Below are 18,540 nucleotides of genomic sequence, written 5' to 3'. Positions count from 1 at the left end.
AGGTTTAATACACTGTTCACTAGGCAAGGCAGCTGGTTGCTTTTTTTGATGACAATCAAAGAAAACATTGGTAAAAACCTAAATAGACTAAGACCATAAACTTTTGTATGCCCTAAGATCTGATGATTAAACTTGTTAAATCTTCTAACACAAATCACTTATATAACTGAAAAGTTTATTTGAACTTAAAATAAACTGAAAAAACATATTGTAGCTTGAGTTTCACTTAATGTATAAAACAAGACTACATTAAAAAAAATAATATTTTCTTCATTCATGGTGTAGAATTACAAAGCTTTAGCTCATTTTAGTTTGTATGTTTATACTTGATTTGTTTCAGATATTTTTCATTGTTATTAAACTCACTTTGTTCATTGAGAAGTTATTCTTCACATGGCCTTGAGTTTTTTGATGATAAAAATTTTAAATTTTTCAATCATTATTTGACTTTTGCATTAATGAAACAATTTTTATTAATATACTTCCATTATCTTTATTAACAGTTTATACCCAAACAACTGCATCTAGCCAATGATAGATGATCTTAAATTAAACTGGCCTTTGTTTAATACCCCTAGTAAGAAAGATGGTAATAGACAATTACCCAGTTTAGTCCATACTGCTAATTATAAGTAATAGGTATTAAATGAGTCATTTAATTAAGGAGTTTTTTTGTTCTTGAACTATATTTTATTCTCTTGGTTTTATATTCTTGAGTGACTAAAATAAGATTTATGCTTATAAAGGCATTTATAAAGTGATACTATCCTGACCCTTTAAATTTGAATAACAGAATGCTAATGCTACGATTGGTTGAACACTACACATATTTTTTTCACTCTATTATCTAGATACTTTAAACAAGTGGCAGTGTTGACATCATAAGGGTGCGGAGCAACATAAAGATTATTTATTTTCAACTAGTTTACCTTACCATTTTAACTTGTCTAGCCAAATGCATCTGTCTTTTGCAGCCAAAAGCTTTACTTGGATTAAATAAGATTGTACACATTGGTTAACTTTAATCAAATGTAGATAAAAATCCTTCAACAAACTCATAAAATCCAATGTGGTAAAATGACCCTCTCTAAATCACAATTGAAAGTTGTCTATAGTATTAAACTTTATAAAAACAAACTGTACAAACAGAAGTACAACAAAAAATTTATTATATTTTATAAGTTTAAATTGGTAAATTTATTGTTTCCTGGCAAAAATAAGGTATTTTCTTAACAATATTTAAAAAAAAAATATTTTTCATTTTAGTTGTAAAAATTTATATATATTCTATTGACTATAAACAATAAATTTTGCATATATTATCTTTGTTTATATATATTTACCTTTTAACTTTTATTTTATTGTAATTAGTTTCAACAGACAATTATAATTAAGTTTTAAAAATGTCGTACAAACTTGGAATTTTTGGAACTGCTACTGTAATTGCTGGACTTGCAACTTACTGGTATTACAAAGGAAGAAGAATATGGGTAAAGGTAGGCACTGTATCCAAGCTTTATGTGTACCCAGTAAAGTCTACTTCACCTACCCAAGTTGAAAAAGTTTTTTGTACAAATTATGGAGCAGCTGCATCTAAAGATTCCGGGTTTGATAGGTAAGATATCAGTGATCTTATCACATTTGTAGGACTCTGCTAAAAGACTAAATACTAAAAAGTATATGATTTCTTAACTTTTATTTTGAATGACTTACAAGCTTACTTAAATTTTATAGATTTTTAAGACTTCCAGCATCATTTAAAACTATTCTTTCTTACTATTTAATTTTGTCTATTGTAAGCAAAAGATTGAATAATTAAACTAGGAGTGTAGTTAATAGCTTTAAAATTGTTTTATGAATTTATAAAACTTATTTTTTGGTTAAAAAACAAGCCTTACTATGAAAGTGATTATGTAATAGTAGTAAAAAAAGTTGTATTTATTGACTAGTATGCTTTTAAATATCACCAGGAGCTTCATGGTAGTTGATGAAAACAATAAATTTATTACAGCTAGACAAAACAATCTTCTACTCCTAATCAAAGTTGTTGTTCATACAAACAGTATAACTTTAACATACAAAGACAATCAACCTGTTACTGTACATCAGCCTCAAAATTTAAATGAAGCAGTCGTTTGTGAGTGAGTCATATTTTTTTTTTAAATACCTATTTTATTTTGAGTTTTATTGTGCAGGTATGTAAACTAAAAAAATTTTAAGTTCAATAAACTTCGTAAATAAAAACTTATACAAAATATATTTTTTTAAGTTAATGTTAAGTTATGTGTTCTTTTATTTTAAACTTTGTACGTAGTGCCCTATACTTTATAGGCAAAGTAGATCAAACTATCTTTCATACAAAATAGATAATACATTACAATGTTTTGGGCTTGATTTTGTACGCCTAAAGCTTTCCTCAGAGTAATTTTTAATTTGTGCAAAATTAGTCTTTATACAATTTATAAAAATAGTAATATGGAGTAATAGCCTGTTAGTTGAGTTTTATAAATAATGCACTTTTTATTTTTTTATTACTTTTTTGACACAGTATTATAGAAATTGGTTGTATTGGAAATTTATATAAAATAGTTACTTACTTAAAACGAATAGTTTTGTTAAAGCTTATGTTATTATAATTGATATTTTTTTTAGTGTTTAATCTATTTAAGTTTAAATATAAAATGTATATATTTACATTTTTAGGAATGTGTAACTTAGTTCACATGTTTGAGTCTGTTTAATGTTTATAAGTTTACAATTTTAGTAAAATTTTAGTTTACAATTTTAGTAAGATTTTATAATATTTATTTCAAAGGTTGTTTAGAAAAGAAGTGTGTGGGTATGAATGTGGTGATGAAGTAAATGAGTGGTTAAGTGATGTTCTTGAACAAAGTTGCAAACTAATATTTTACCCACCTTACAGTGGTGAAAAAAACTATGAGAGAACTCTCAAGACTCATAAAGCAAGCTTTGTTGTAAGTTTCACTAGTGCTATTTTATAATAAATAATCTTTTAAAACTTAACTATATATTAAATAAATATTTCAGTAAATAAGATTTTCAGAACGATTTATTACAAATGCATGTTTACAATTCAAATTTACGCACGGATCTAACTAAGTATTCTATTATACTTTATAAACGCTTACCCAGAGTTGCCACACTCTAGGTTACTAAAGTCAACTCAGATTAGTTTGATTTTTTTGTTTTGACTCACGATAACTTCATATGTTCAAAAACTCTAGTGTAATTTTAGCTAGGTTTTTTTTTGGAAAACATAGGCTTGTATTTTAATAAAATTTAAACGAAGTTGTTTCATTTTCTATATTTATGTATTTTTTCTTAAAACTTATGCTGCATTTTCATTGGTTATATTATTGTGGGTAAAATTATCTGTTTTGACGATTTCTGTATTTTAATATAACATATAAAAAAATATATACTGTTATTGCTCTACTTATTACAGCTTAAACTAAAAAATTAAGTTAGTGTTACGAAGTAGATGTAACTTTTTTTTTTTCTTGTAGCATTTAGCAGTGATTTTTTCTTTTAAAGTAGAGCACTATAAACATAAGCTTTTGAGAAGCAGTTTTTTTTTATAAAATTGTTTGCAAATTAAAAGTTCTGCAAAACGTAGATCAGGGGTCAACAGCTTTTATAACTTATTGATAACGTTTCCTAGAAAAATTGTTGACTAAATAGATTTACTAAAAAAAAAACTTTGCGGGTGATTCATTTTTTTAAGATTAAAAAAAAAATTTAAACTTTTTAAACAATTTTTTTTATTAAATTATCATTAGTTTAGGACTACTGTTTACTCACATTTAAATTAAGAGTAAAGTTTTAAATTTTTTGTATTGAAAAAGCTTAAATTTTAACGCATTTAACAAATTTTCAAGCTGATAAATACGTTGCTGGCTACATATGTCTGCTTGACAATCCAGATTTTTCCTACAAGCCCTATTTTGCTGATTCTGGTCTAGACACTTTTTTATTCTTTGCTAGACTGCTAAATTATTATTATTATTTACTATCGATTTAGATAAGATAATTATAATGGTTACAAACATTGCATTGGAGCTTTTATTTATTTGCAGTAAAAATAATTCTAGTAGATTAAGTTTTCAATGTTGATAAACTCAATTATCATTATACTTTAATAATTAACTTTAATCCAAAAACCTAAACACTTTTAACGGATAAGTTTAATGATCAAATACTTATCTGTTGATATATACATTATCATTAGTTTAGATGATGTATTAGTCAACTTTCTTTCTCTTTTTTATTCTCTTTATTAGTCGGGTAAGATACTTACTGAACTTCTTTGAGGCCTTAATAGGTTTTTAAAAATCGTATTTAAACAGTTAAAATTTATGTTTTATATTTTGATGAATTATTACCAACAAATTGTTACAAAATAAGAAACTTCAACATTCGAACAAAAATATTTCACCAATCTATCCTTATCAGTCTGTCTACCTTTTTAAAAAAAAATATTTTGCTGAGTAATTTTGAATAATCACTTTAAAACTATAGTATTATCTTTTTTTTTAAGTATACACTGTAATTTATGATTAATATCTTCTAAAAATTAGGCAGCTTTTCAAGATGAGGCTCCCTACAATATTTTATCAGATGCTTCAGTTTCTTTTCTCAATGAAAATTTAGACACAAGTGTAAGTGAGAGGAATTTCAGACCAAACATACTAGTAACAGGGTGTGAAGCTTTTGCTGAGGTGTGCTATGTTTTATTATGATAGTTTTATAAGATTTAAATGTTTGTTCAATAACTTTTTAACACATTAATAGTAAACTAAATTAGTTATACTAAATTTGAAGTTCTACGTACTAAGAATAAGTTAGGAATAGGTATACATATTTATCTATGTCTTAAAATGCTGTGCTTACAATAAAGTTCTTATTTAATTTGTAAAACAAAAAATTAACCAATTAATATTTTTTTATATATTTAGAGGTTATGTAGTATTAATATTAATTTTTAATTGTTTGAAGATTCTTAAAAATAATAAAAAAAATGTTTTTTAACTACAATTAAAGTATATCAACACTAAAACTTATACTATACAGGATTCATGGAAAAATGTGAAAATTAACAATATTGAGTTCAATCACATTGGGCGTACGGGAAGGTTAGTTTTATTCCGTAATAATCAACTTATAAATTCGAAATGTACTACTTAAAACGAGTTCAATGTTTTTTTTTTAATTCTTATGTTGCCATTACTAATATCAATAAATTTTTATATAATTTTTGTTTTTAGCATAAGAAGAAAACGTTTACAAAATTAAGTTCTGTGAAAGACTTAAAAATTTTATTGCTTAAAACGTATACGTTAGAGCTTTCAAAAAAAAATAGAAGTAATCATTCATCACTGAACAACATTTTAATCAACAAACAGGTGCATTTTTACTACGATTGATCCAGACACTGGCGTGAGATCAAAAGTTTTTGAGCCTTTAAAAACTCTGCGCAGGTAGCTTCGTATCTTTTTTTTCACTTGAGTGTGAATTTTACTTCTTTAACGAGCCTTTAACGCAGAATTCGTAAACCAAATGCTGAGGAAAAGGTTCATGATGGGGACGGTCCCAGGTTCGGGAGCCACATTGCAACCAAAATGGAGGGTGTCATTTCGTGTGGTGATGACGTTTATTGTCTAGTTTAATTTGTTCGTAGTGTTTGTTGGGTACAAATAGTTAATTGAGACTATATTGTTGATTAAGTTACTGGTAATATTAATATATAGTTTTTTCGTTTGGCGTTGTTTTTAATATTAACTCACTAGTTATTTTACGTTAACTAATTTTGATTATGTCGTTTTTAGCTTAGTTTCATTAACGTTGATTGAAGTTTTAATGTTTGATTAATTAAGACATACCACTAAATAAAAGTTCAATTTTTAAGCCTTTATGGTGAACTACGTTCAAACTTACTGAATTTATGTTTAATTTAATCACGTATTTGTGCTTGTATTTTTAGCTTTAAAATTGTAGATTAGCCTTATATGTATATTTTTATTTTATATATAGTTTTTTTATTAATTATAGACATCAAGTACATTTTATACATTCTAAGTACAATTATTTAGCTAACATCAGTTTTTTAGAATAATCAGTGCTTATTTTATATTTATTTTTTTAAATTGTATCTAATATAAGTTTTTTTTTTCTAAAAAAAAACTGAAATAAGTAGTCCATACAACTTTATAAGAATATGTACATTGATAGTTTTTTTAACAGTCTTTAGTAATCTTTATTTATTTGTAGATTATTCACAATGCTCTTTTTTTAATCTTTTTTTGAACAAAAGTACGCTCAATGTATCTACATTAGGGTTTCCCAAAATTTATAATGGGTAGGTGATTAAAAGTAAAGGGTGATTTTTAGTAAAGGGGCGATTATGAAAATTAGTTTGGGAAACCCTAATTTACATAAAGTACTTTAATAATGATAAAGTAATTTTTTGTAATTTAAACTATAAAATAATAGTTTTATAAAAGGTGTGTTTTAAAAGTTGTTAATTATATTAAACAACACTAAATAAAATGATTATAAAATTTTTACCAAACTTATTTTTATACACCTAAATTTAAAAGCACTAAGTATAAAACTAGAACAGGATTGTACTTACTAGGAGAGTATTTCTATTCAACTAAGCGAGGCTAAACGGAGCACTAAAAAACCTCTAGTTATATTTTTATTATCTTTATGGGATTTTTCTATAAATTTTGTGCAACATTGTGTATGCAGCATACAGTACTTGCAGCGTATCACCAGCAACTTCATGATAAGGTGTAAAGAAAAATAAGTGTTACCCGATTTAAGACGCCCATAGTAAATTTGAGTATAAGGTACTGTATAAATACATAAAAAAAAGGTTCTAACGTAAAAATTATTAGATAAAATTACTACAAAATTATTTCGAAATTCTCTTTTTTTAATAATATACAAAAGAAAATTTAAAGCGCACATGAGGACTATTTTCTGATATATTTTTGAATTTTTATAACCTGCTGCTTAAAGAAAACTTCTAATAATTTTTTTTCCCTGGCAATGAAACTAAAAGTTTCTAATTTGAAAGTCTTTAAAATTATGAAGTTTATTATTTTATGAGATGATAACATTTTTTAGTTCAAAATGATGCTGATTAAAATAAAAAGATTAGAGTAATTAGCTTAATAGAAAAAGCAAACTGCATTAAAGGATGTTAATCAAGTATTTTTAATAACCACTAAAGCAGGGTTTCCCAAACTCATTTTCTAAATCGCCCCCTTTTCAGGAATTTGAAAAATAATTGCCCCCTACGATTTTACAAAGTAGTTTTTTTCTTGAGTACAAACTTTTGAACCGAAAAAGTTGTGTTCGAAGTGTAATTTAGTGCTTCTTATGCACGCACTTTTGGACTGTGTTCAAAGTAGTTTACAGGGCTTGTGAAAATAAGTTACAATTGTTTTCTTATAAGCCCGTAAAGTGTATTAAAATACTTAATTATTAAAAAGCCTTCTGTAATCAATCCTGTTTAGATATGCATTGTTTTGAAATTAATAAAACTTTTAGGGTAGGGGTGAACAACTTTTGTAGTCAACAATTCATATTTACTAAAAATCTTTTCTAGTTTCAACTCGTTAAAAAAATGTCATTGCAGGCTGCATAATTTAAAAAAATAACATAATGGAAAATTAAAAAACTCGAGCAAAATTGTAATAAAATGATTTAGTATTATTGTGATCTAGAAAATACTATTGTGAACTGAAAACCAAATCGAAAGTGTATTTCAAAATATTAAGTATCAAAAAACTAAATTTTGTTTATTTTGCACAAGTAGTTTTCAAGTTATTTGGAGGGTCGAAATTTGACTGGATCTTAACCGTACGTTACCTATCTGAAATCTTAACTGAAACCTAACTTTATAATAATCTCTCATATAACGAATTTCGGACATTTAGAAGTTAATACTTAGTTACTTATTTTAGCCGCACAAAATACTTAAATTATTTTATAAATAGGCATATTCTAAAATTACTATACCAGAGATTACTAAACTTTAAAAGAATGAACAGTTTATTTTACACATAATAAAATAAATATTAAAACATAATTTCTGATCTAGTTTGAGGAAGTTTGACCGACTGGATGATTATCTCACATGAAAAGTGGTTTCATCAACAGCTTCAGTTAATGTAGTAAAATTTTTACTGCATTAAAATTTTATTCCAATTTATATTTTAAATTCTAATTACTTATTAAAACTTTGTTTTGTAACTGTGGCAGTCTTTTTGATGGCTCGTTTAATACTGTTTAATTTTTTTTTTTAGTTATTAGCCAATAATAATTTACCAGAAGAAAATAGTGAAAAACTAAAAGCTAGTGTTGAACTATTAAAATAAACAACAATTCTGATTGCTAATGTATTAAAGATTAAGTTCAAACAAAAAACAGTTGTGTTAATAGTTTAAAATTCTTTAATATTTAGATTTTTTACAAAGAATAAATCAAGTTAGTAAAAAAATTGAGTTTAGACTCTTTCAAATGAAAAATTTGAAGTCATTTCAAATAGAAACCTCAAATCTATACTCCTTTAAGACCGAAAAAAAAATGAAATAAAATCTTTAATGGTTATCAAGAATTTTTAATTTATATAGATTAGACAAGTAATAACAAAAATTGTTTCAAATAAATTTCTTTCAAACAAGTACTTTAATCACTATGCTATAAAAACTTTTAGTGTAATGTAAAACGACAAATATAAACTACAAAATTAACCAGGTCAAAATAAAACTATTAACAGATTTAAAACATAAACCATTTAATGTATACAGTAGACTTCCGCTTGAGTTCGCAGTTTGAACAAAGTCAAATATTGCAAACTCAAAAATTATTCTAATTTTTTTCTACAAAATAGTAAATTTAAAAATGTTATATGAAATAACGTTATAAATAAACATGAAATCAACTAAAACGTAAAACAAACGTTCATTAAAAAATAGATCTATATAAGCTATTAAATATTAAGTATTTCTTGTTTTAATAATACTTTGTTATTAATTTATTAAGACTTTATTTGAGTTAAATTTAAGAAAAAAATAAGTTTACACTTTTTTTGGGTAAAAAGTGCGAACTCAAGAGGAAGTCTACCGTAATGAATGTTTATTAGGCATTATGCAAACCTGTTGTAGAATAAATAACTTAATAACATTTTTATTATAAAAACACTACTTAAATACAATACAATTATGAAGGTTAAATAAGAAGTATTTTAAAAGATCAAATTAAGTAATAAAAAAATCATAAAATAATGTCTGCTACTGAAGTCTAATATTATGTGAAGGATGAGGTTTATGACTGCTTGCAAGTTTTTTTGATCTGATTTTTAATCAGTAAAATAAAGCCTCCTTTACAAGTATCTAGACTAGTAGATCTTTTGCTCAAGATGTTGATAACTGAACTGAAAGCTTTCTCAACAACTTAGCAGGAAGGAAAAACTAAAAACAACAATCTAAATTCCTCTCAAATGATTGGATACTTTTGCCTTAGTTTTTGTTGAGTCTAAAATTTTTCATATCTTTCTTTAGAAAAATTTACAAATTTAAGGTAAGTTTGTAAGTCTGAGAAGGTTTCCTGTAAGTCGTTTACTTCAAAAAGATCTGCCTCGAAGGGATCCATATTTTTATTGATATGGTAGCTTTTTTGTGTCAAATCGATATTTACTACTTAATACGTTAAAATTATTAAAAACACCAGATTTTTTAGGTTTTTTTAGGTAAATTAGGCAACCCTGTGTAGTTTTATTTCTTAGTCTAACTTAGTGAGATTTCAAAAAACAATTGGAAACACATGTTGGGATATTTAATAATATATAACATAGATTTTTACAAACCATTTATGATCCCAAATAACATAAATGTCACGTTATAAAATGGTGAGAGGGATTCCGATCGTCTATGATCTATGTAATTGTTAAATAAAAAAATATATAAATGAAAATATATAATTTACTTGAAAGTAAGAGTCATAAGTACTTGATTTTTTTTTTAATATTTTACATAAACAAAACAAACTTTTTTGATTAAGTTTTATCTCAGGGTCAAATATTTAATAACAAGCTAAAATTAGTAAAATAGCAATATAAAAAGTAAACATTTTATGACAGCCAAAATTTTAAAATCGCCCCCTTTTTGCCCCCTTACTAGTTATCGCCCACCCTTTCGCCCCCTTACTGATGATCGCCCCCCGACTTACTAAAATCGCCCCCAGGGGGGCGATATCGCCCACTTTGGGAAACCCTGCACTAAAGCTTAATGAAAGTTTTTAGTTAGTATAATCTTTATGAAATAAAACATATATTTAATATTTTATTTCAAAAAACTTTGCAACAAAACATATTATAAAATATATTGTTACCGCTAAATAAAAAAATAATAAAATCTGTCTAAACAATTTTGAGTTCACTTTAAAGCAGGGTTTCCCAATATCATTTTCTAAATCGCCCCCTTTTCAGAAATTTGAAAAAAGTCGCCCCCATTATACAGCAGTTTTCTTCTTGATTACGCACTTTTGAGCCAAAAAAGTTGTGTTTGAAATGTGCTTAGGACTGGCACGCACTTTTGGGCTGTGTTTAAAGTAATTTACAGGGCTTGAGAAAATAATTTGCAGTTATTTTAGTATAAGCCTGATAAAGTGTTTTAAAATACTTAATTAATAAAAAACCTTATGTGTTCTGTTATCAATTCTGTTCAAATATGAATTGTTTTGAAACTAATGAACCCTTTAGGTTAGTGGTGGACAAATTTTTTTATCAGCAGGTCATATTTAGTAGAAAATCCTTTATCGTGTCGACTTGTTAAAAAATGTATCTGCGGGCTGCGTTATTTAAAATATAACTGACATATAAGAAATTTAAAAAACTCGAGCAAAACTGTAATAAATGATTTAGTATTATTGTGATCTAGGAAGTGCTGTCGTGAACTATAAACCAAATTTTATTTGTTTTGCATAAGTAGTTTTCAAGTTACTAAGCGGGCCGAAATTTGACTGGATCTGAACCGTACGTTACCCATCTGAAATCTTAACTGAAACCTGACATTCCACTAATCTCTGATATAACAAATTTCGGACATTTAGTAGTTAATGCAAGTTAACTTATTTAAGTCGCACAATGTATTTAAATTATTGTGATTATCAAATACTTATAATAATAACTAATTAGCATATACACTACCTGGGAACGGGTCAAAATTGCACGAAGACAAAATAGCACGAGGTTACTAAACTGCACGAGGGGACTAAACTGCACGAAGATACTTTTGTACGAAGACAAATTTGCACGAAGATAATTTTGCACCAAGGGTCAATTTTGCATAAGTTACATTTTTGCACGAGAGCAAAAAAAAAAAAAAATAAAGCTACCGACCGAGGGTTAGGGGTAATAGTGATAAAAAATAATAATTGAAACAAAACTAAATAAATTTCTTTTTTTTTTTAAGTTTATAAAGACATTAAAAAAAATAAGTTACCGACCCAGGCTGAGGGTTAGGGGTAACAGTAATATTTAAAAAAAATTCTAATTAAATTTGAATTTAGTATAATACCAACTACATATATCAAGAAATTATAATTAAAAATTTTCCGTATATTGATTTATGGTAAAAGTTATCTGACAATAATAATTCTATATTTGTTAAAAAATTTTTAAGTTAAAAAAAACAGGTATTGAAGCATAGGTATAATTTTGAACTAAATCGACTTCCTCATTATATAATTTGAAAATAAACTCAAAACTTTACAAACCATAGCTTCGAACTAAATGTATACTATAAGGCACTTAATAAATACAATTATGATATTTAGTAATAACTATGAACGTACAAAGGTACAATTTTTTTTTCTACGTCGTTAATAAAACGTGTTAAGGTGACCCTGACATCACAGAGAAAGTGGTATATAATATAAGTGGTAGAAAGTTGAAATTTAAATTGTAACATATAAATAAATAAAAGTTTCCTCTATCCACAAATCAGAAACAGGAACGTTTTTTATAATGACAGAATGTACTTTTTAAACAAATTATAAGTTACATACTTGCAAAAGCCTGGAAAATATTTTTTTGATATAAACTGATTAATCTTAATTAGCTCAGTTTAAATCAAAGTTTATTTTATTGGTTTATTAAAATAATTCACCATAAAATGCTTTTAAATTATATAATTGTAAGTATATAATAACTTTTAGTACTAAATTGGTTAGCTTTAAAATAAATAATTGTACTTGAAGGCTATTAAATCACCTACAACGAGTTTTTATTATTATTTACAATTAAATCAAGCTAAAGATATAATATGTATCAAAAAAAGTTAAAGTGAACTTGTAATCTTTTATTTACAGTGAAAATATATTTAAAAGGTATGTTTTTAATTATGGAATTAATTAATTATTTCAGTTCAACAAACAGTATAATACAAAGCTATATTTTATAAGTAAAAACAACTTAACTGATTTTTTTAGATTATTTTAACCTTTCTCATAATAATATGTAGTAGTTTTTACTATTGGTAAACTTACAAAAGTATTATTTCGAGTTTTGTTTAAAGTTTAATTTTTAGTTAAAAATTAGCTTCTGTGTGTACTTCTTTTCTTTTGCGTAAATCTTATTATTATAAAGTTTTTTAAAGTTACTAAACTTTATTTTAAATATATATATACCATTCAAAAAAAACAACATTTCACAGTAGTGACTAGTGAGTCTAGAGCAATTAAAAAAATAACTAGAAAACATTGTTTACAATGTGAATACGCAGTTTACGTAGAATGTTAAATAACTTTGTTTGTTTTTCAGTTTTTGAGTTTTAATCATAGCTATTAGTTTTTACTAGTTTAAAATAATTTCAATTTCAATATGACAGATTTTGATAGGCAGGTTAGCTTAATCATAACAGTTTTATTTGATTGTTAGTGAAACATAAACTTTTTAGAAACACTTATAAATTTATATATTAGTTGTTAGATGATATTTGTTTATATTCTGAAAGTTAATTCAAAAACTTTTGATAATAAAAACATCCGTTTACGTTATATTTTGCAGCATTGAAAGTTTAATTATTACCATCATCTTTAGATTTATTTATTTTGAATTATTATTATTTTTAACAAGTTAATAAAATGTTAAATGAAAACTTTATTTTAAATTAACGTCTAGAAAAAAAAATCATCATAAAAATTTTGAATATGTAGTACATAAATCAACAAAAGTTCAAAATTTTAATACTAATATTTTTTATGTATTGTTTTTTATAAGTACTTAAATACTTGTTATAGCGTATTGATTATTTACATTAAGTATTATTTACACACAATCACTTATTTAATTTTATCAACTTTACTCGCAAACAGTCGCTTCAGTATTTTGTACTTAAGCTCGCTTGGTAAGATCTTAAAAGCGGATCTCGCGACTTTGCCTACCTGATGAGTGCTAATAAGTACTAACCGGTCGTAGTTTGTCTCGGGTGTTGTTGTTGGTAGTGTGGTGAAGTTCATTATTTAGTTTTGAAGTGGCAAGTTTTTGTGATTGTAAGTGCCGTTAAACAATCAAAATACTGCTCCCTGATAAGTTTACCAAAATTTTGATACAGACTGGAAGGTTATACGTGAACTTTTACTTTCGTTGCTGCTAAAATCACGTTGTTTTCGGACAGAAAGTTATCTAACGAGCAGTAAATATTTTTAATTGTTTAGTTGTTTTTGAGGTCACTGTATAACTATGCAACATATATAGAAAACAAAAAAAGGTATTTTTTACTGTTTAATAAAATAAAGTAATAAAACTCTTATAATAAAGATTAAAAGCATGTTAACGAATTATAAGATATACTTTAAATTTATTATTAACTGCTTATAGCTATTACAATTTTAAGTTAATAGATAAAGATCTTACATGTCTTAACAAGCTTAATAATCACATGTTATACAAGGTGTTCGAAAAAGTAGGTTTTGTTTTTATACTTTGTTATTTTATTTTATTTTTAAATAGCACAGTATCTTTTCCTCAATTTTAGATATTTACGAAAAGCTTACTAAACTTTAGTATATTGCAAATTAGAATTTAGTGTTTAGATATACTTGTAACATCTTCTACAACTATAGATTTTTAGGTTATTGTAAATAATTTTTATTCTTAACATTTTTAAATTAAATTACTTATCTATCAAATGAGGTTTTGCTTTTTACTTGAATTGAGTTTCAAAGTCGTAATGAAGACTATTTTTTTTATTAAGCAACACTTCCAATAAAGATTTGATAAAAATACTGATTAGAAACTTTTCTTTAACTTAAGAAATAAAGAAAACTAACTTAGTCAAACGTAAAAGTTAAAACATTTTTTATGCCTAAGGTGAACACGGTTAATTTATAGCAAAAGCATAACTTTTCACATTTAAACTACTTAATTAAAAATACCGATGTACTACGAAGTTGGCATTTTTGGACTTACCACTGTAGTTTCTGGGCTTGCAACTTATTGGTATTACAAATTACGAAGAACGTGGGTAAAGGTAGGTACAGTGTCCAAGCTTTATGTTTATCCAGTAAAGTCCACTTCGCCAGTGAAGGTTGAGAAACTGTTTTGTACGAAATATGGAGCATCAGCGTCCAAGGATTCAGGGTTTGATAGGTTAGATAACTTTCGTTTCAATTTTTCTAAAACTAAAATATTTACTTTATAATTCGTACTGTAGGGTAGTATGTTTAAGTTTAAAATGATGACTAATAAAGTATAAATAAAAATAAGTAGTTAATGTTTAGTAAAAAAATTATTTTTTTAGCTAAACTGAAATATTAACCATGTAAAAGCATGAAAAGGAGAGTTTTTTAAGTATTACTTAGCTCTAAAAGAATTTTTATTTTGTCAGTAGAGCTAGTGCTGTGTATAATAATGTTTATTATAAGTTAAAAGTTTAACAAAGTTTTATATAAAAAATTTAGGAGCTTTATGGTAGTTGATGAAAATAACAGAGATGTTTCAGTAAAAAATAACACTAAGCTACTACTCATAAAAGCTGTTGTACATAAAAACGGATTGACTTTGACATACAAAGAAAAGCAGCCTGTTACAGTACAAAAGCCTTGCAGTTTAAAAGAACCAGTAATTTGCAAGTTTGTTAGTTTTGCTTCTATAAAAAGATTAAAATTCTATTCAAAGGATATACAATCGGGAAATTATAAAAATTTAAACTATATTTGAGCTTCTATGTGTGTTTACTACTAAACTACCAAACTAATGTTGTTTAATAATTGGTTAAAACTAGTCATAGTTAAACAATACAAAGGTAGATAATAATATTTATTTTGTTTACTTGTTATTAAAAAACTGTTGTAATTGTTTAACATATGTTCACATGACACCTTTAAAAATTTGCGAAGTGTTAATTATGTTTAAGTGTTTTACTTTTTTAATATGTATGTTCAAGAGTTTCTATTAAATAAATTTGAAAAAACATCGAAAAATAACTTGTGTTAATTTTAGACAGTATTTTCTTTACGTTGTTTAACTACTAATAAGTTAGTTTTTTTAAAGAACTTTTTCAAAGCACTTGCTTTTAATAAAATAAAATCTAAGTTTGAAGTATAAAATGTGACATTTTTTTGGCTGTCCTTGTCATATTTTAATTAGACTATTATAGCTATCAAAACTATCACAACAAAGTACCTTACGAACATAGACAGCATTTCACGCAACAAATTGCTTCTCTGATTTTTCTGTTATTATATGGTCCACATAAATCATCAGCCAGAAGGTACTCCTGTACCAACTGTGATGTATAGTTCGATGTCTGAAAGGTCTCATTACATATTTACTAATTATTATAAACTAGGTCCTTAGACTACGTTTTTGAGCATTTCTTTTCCTTTTAACAAATTATAGGTTGAACAAGTTCAGTAGCTAATGAATAATTATTTATTGATCAATAAAAAGTCACAGAACAGTCACAACTCGACGTTTGAATCATTGTCATTTTTGACGTTAATAATATATTTAAAGACAGAGATCGGTTAAAAGATAATTAAATTTTAACCAATAAAAGTAGTGACAATATTTCGGCTATCATGACTATTGTAAAGTCTGCTTTCGCAAAAAAAAACCTTAGTTATCAAGAAATACAGTTTTTGGCAGAGTATAAAGCACAGCAACAGCAGCAGTTTATAAAAGTTTATCTGATGCAGAAAAATTTGTTTAAAGTACTCTAAGGACAACAACTGTTTTACAACCTTTTTAAAGTATACGACTTAAACTACCAATTTAAAACCTTCTAATTTTGTTTACTTTTAAGCAAGTTTTAAAGATGAAAATAAACCTGTTATATTTAACCATTTTCTGTTTCATAGATTTTCTAATAAAGAAGTATTAGGGTACGAGTGTGGAGACGAAGCAAACAGATGGGTGAGTGATGTTCTCGGCCAACCTTGCAAGCTCGTGTACTCCCCTCCTGACTGTAGTGAAATATTCTATGAAAGAAAACTTTTGACTAGTAAAATAGGATGGGTTGTTAGTTTTTTTTGTTATGATGTACTTTTATTTTTAAAGTAAATACAGCTTTTTAGAGTACGTAGTACTTCATTGAAAATTAAATCAATTGGTTCCAGTTTTAAAATAAAACTTTGACTCTTTCAAGGTCATTGCTTTACTAATAGTTACTTCTATGTACAAGTTGTTAAAAGTTATTGACTAAAAAGTTTTTAGATAGTAATATTTTTTAAATTTGTTTGTTTTTCTTATTTTGTTATTAAACAAATTCAAACAGGCATCTTTTCAAGAAGACGCTCCATACAATATCTTATCTGATGCTTCTGTTTCTTTCCTTAACAATCATTTAGAATGTCGTGTTAGTCAGAGAAATTTCAGACCAAACATATTTGTAACTGGGTGTGAAGCTTTTGCTGAGGTTGGCTTTAATTAATAAATTAGTTATTATTTAATTAGTAAGATTTTCTTCGTAGATTTTTTGTTTGTTTCTTGGTCTTTATTCTTTTTTGTAAAAAATAAAATAAAAATAAAAGTTATTTTTAGTAGCAATGATAAGACTCATTGCAAATTTTGCAGGATTCTTGGACAAATATAAAAATAAATGAAATTAAGTTTAATCACGTGATGCGTAGTGGGAGGTAAACAAGTTCTATGTCAATAAATTTCTATAGAATAAGTTAAGGTTTATAAATGCGTAAGTTTTAGATTATGCTATATTATTAAGTAAATTTTATTTTGTGTTTTTTATACTTATAATATGTATAGATTCAGTACAAAATTTATTAAATACATTTAACAAACTTACTTTTACATCATAACTTTTTCATGTTTCTGCATAAATTACAATAAACTTTAGTTACTAAACACCAACTTAAATACAAATTTTAAAAACAAAAACAATACTTTAATATTATTATTTATGTTTTTGGCTTACCACCAGATGTACTTTCACTACAATCGATCCTGATACTGCAATTAAATCAAAAAGTTTCGAACCTCTGAGAACTCTTCGCAGGTTTTTTGTCTATCAAACTAAACTTATACTTCTAACTAAACATAATAACCTGTTTATAAAATGAGTTTAAAACACAGAATTCGCAAGCCTACTGCGAAGGAAAAAGAAATACAGGGAGACTGCCCGAAGTTTGCAAACCACATCACAACCAACATGGAAGGTGTCATTTCGTGTGGTGATGACGTTTATTGTCTGATGTAATCTTTGTTTTTACAACCAACTTCTGATTAACTAAAAAAGTTATATTTAAAGTTCAAAGTTATCTTCTAGTAAAACTTTTCTGAAATTTATCTTATCTAACACGACCTAAATCAATGTTTTAAGACATTACTTTTTAAACTTGTTTTCTATGTACAATAAAAAATGCTAGTTATAGTTGTTTAATATATAAACAACTTATTTCTTTAAGAAAGGTTTCTTATCTAAAACGTAGTTTGAATTCTTAAAATCATATATTTTTGTAATTTTTTTTTTATTAAAAATTAATTTTACTATTGTATTTTTGCGTGAGTATACTGTATTCTATTTTTTATTTTTTTCGATATTTAAACTATTTATTTTAAATAAAATTTAAGTTTTAATACTATTCATAGCATATAAAATTCAAAAACAAACGTGTTTAGCATTTAAATTGCTTTTATTTATTTTTTCAGCTACTTAAAATTTCTTGCACGCTTCAACATTATAAAATCGATTAAATTTAATGGTTTTAAAACTTGTTAAAATTTAATTAACTCCTAATTACGTACATACTCTCATGCATTTTTTTCTTGTTCAGAATTTCAACACAAACTTATCAAATATGAATGCACAATTTTTTTTAATTCCAGTAGTTATTAAATAAATTTCTTTATTTTTAAGATAATTAGGCTAGTTTACTAAATTCAAAAACAAAACAAATTAATTTACTTATAAACATGAGTATTAAAAAAAAGTTTGTTGTTTTTTACTGAACTATAATGTAAAGTCTTAATTTGTGAACATTAATAAA

At 25.7% G+C, this 18,540-nt stretch overlaps 2 protein-coding genes across 2 annotated transcripts; both read left to right on the top strand.

The window, feature by feature from the left end:
* Window positions 1–1,376: 1,376 nt before the first annotated feature.
* Window positions 1,377–6,076, top strand: LOC145835298 (mitochondrial amidoxime-reducing component 1-like). The gene is made up of 7 exons (XM_082942869.1): window positions 1,377–1,615; window positions 1,971–2,141; window positions 2,816–2,975; window positions 4,599–4,739; window positions 5,092–5,153; window positions 5,424–5,498; window positions 5,564–6,076. The coding sequence occupies exons 1-7, from the start codon at window positions 1,404–1,406 to the stop codon at window positions 5,685–5,687; spliced, it is 945 nt and encodes a 314-aa protein (XP_082798995.1). The 5' UTR covers window positions 1,377–1,403; the 3' UTR covers window positions 5,688–6,076.
* Window positions 6,077–14,471: 8,395 nt separating this feature from the next.
* LOC145833300 (mitochondrial amidoxime-reducing component 1-like) lies at window positions 14,472–17,750 on the top strand. Its single transcript, XM_082940485.1, has 7 exons — window positions 14,472–14,674; window positions 14,995–15,165; window positions 16,396–16,552; window positions 16,812–16,952; window positions 17,111–17,172; window positions 17,475–17,549; window positions 17,627–17,750. Exons 1-7 carry the CDS (start codon window positions 14,472–14,474, stop codon window positions 17,748–17,750), a joined length of 933 nt encoding a protein of 310 aa, XP_082796611.1.
* The last annotated feature ends 790 nt before the right edge of the window (window positions 17,751–18,540 follow it).

The sequence above is a fragment of the Thalia democratica genome, chromosome 4 (genome assembly GCF_965202585.1).
Source record: "Thalia democratica chromosome 4, ktThaDemo2.hap1.1, whole genome shotgun sequence".
Lineage (NCBI taxonomy): Eukaryota > Metazoa > Chordata > Thaliacea > Salpida > Salpidae > Thalia > Thalia democratica.
The sequence above is the reverse complement of the archived record's forward strand: the minus strand, read 5'-3'. Positions and strand labels throughout refer to the sequence as shown.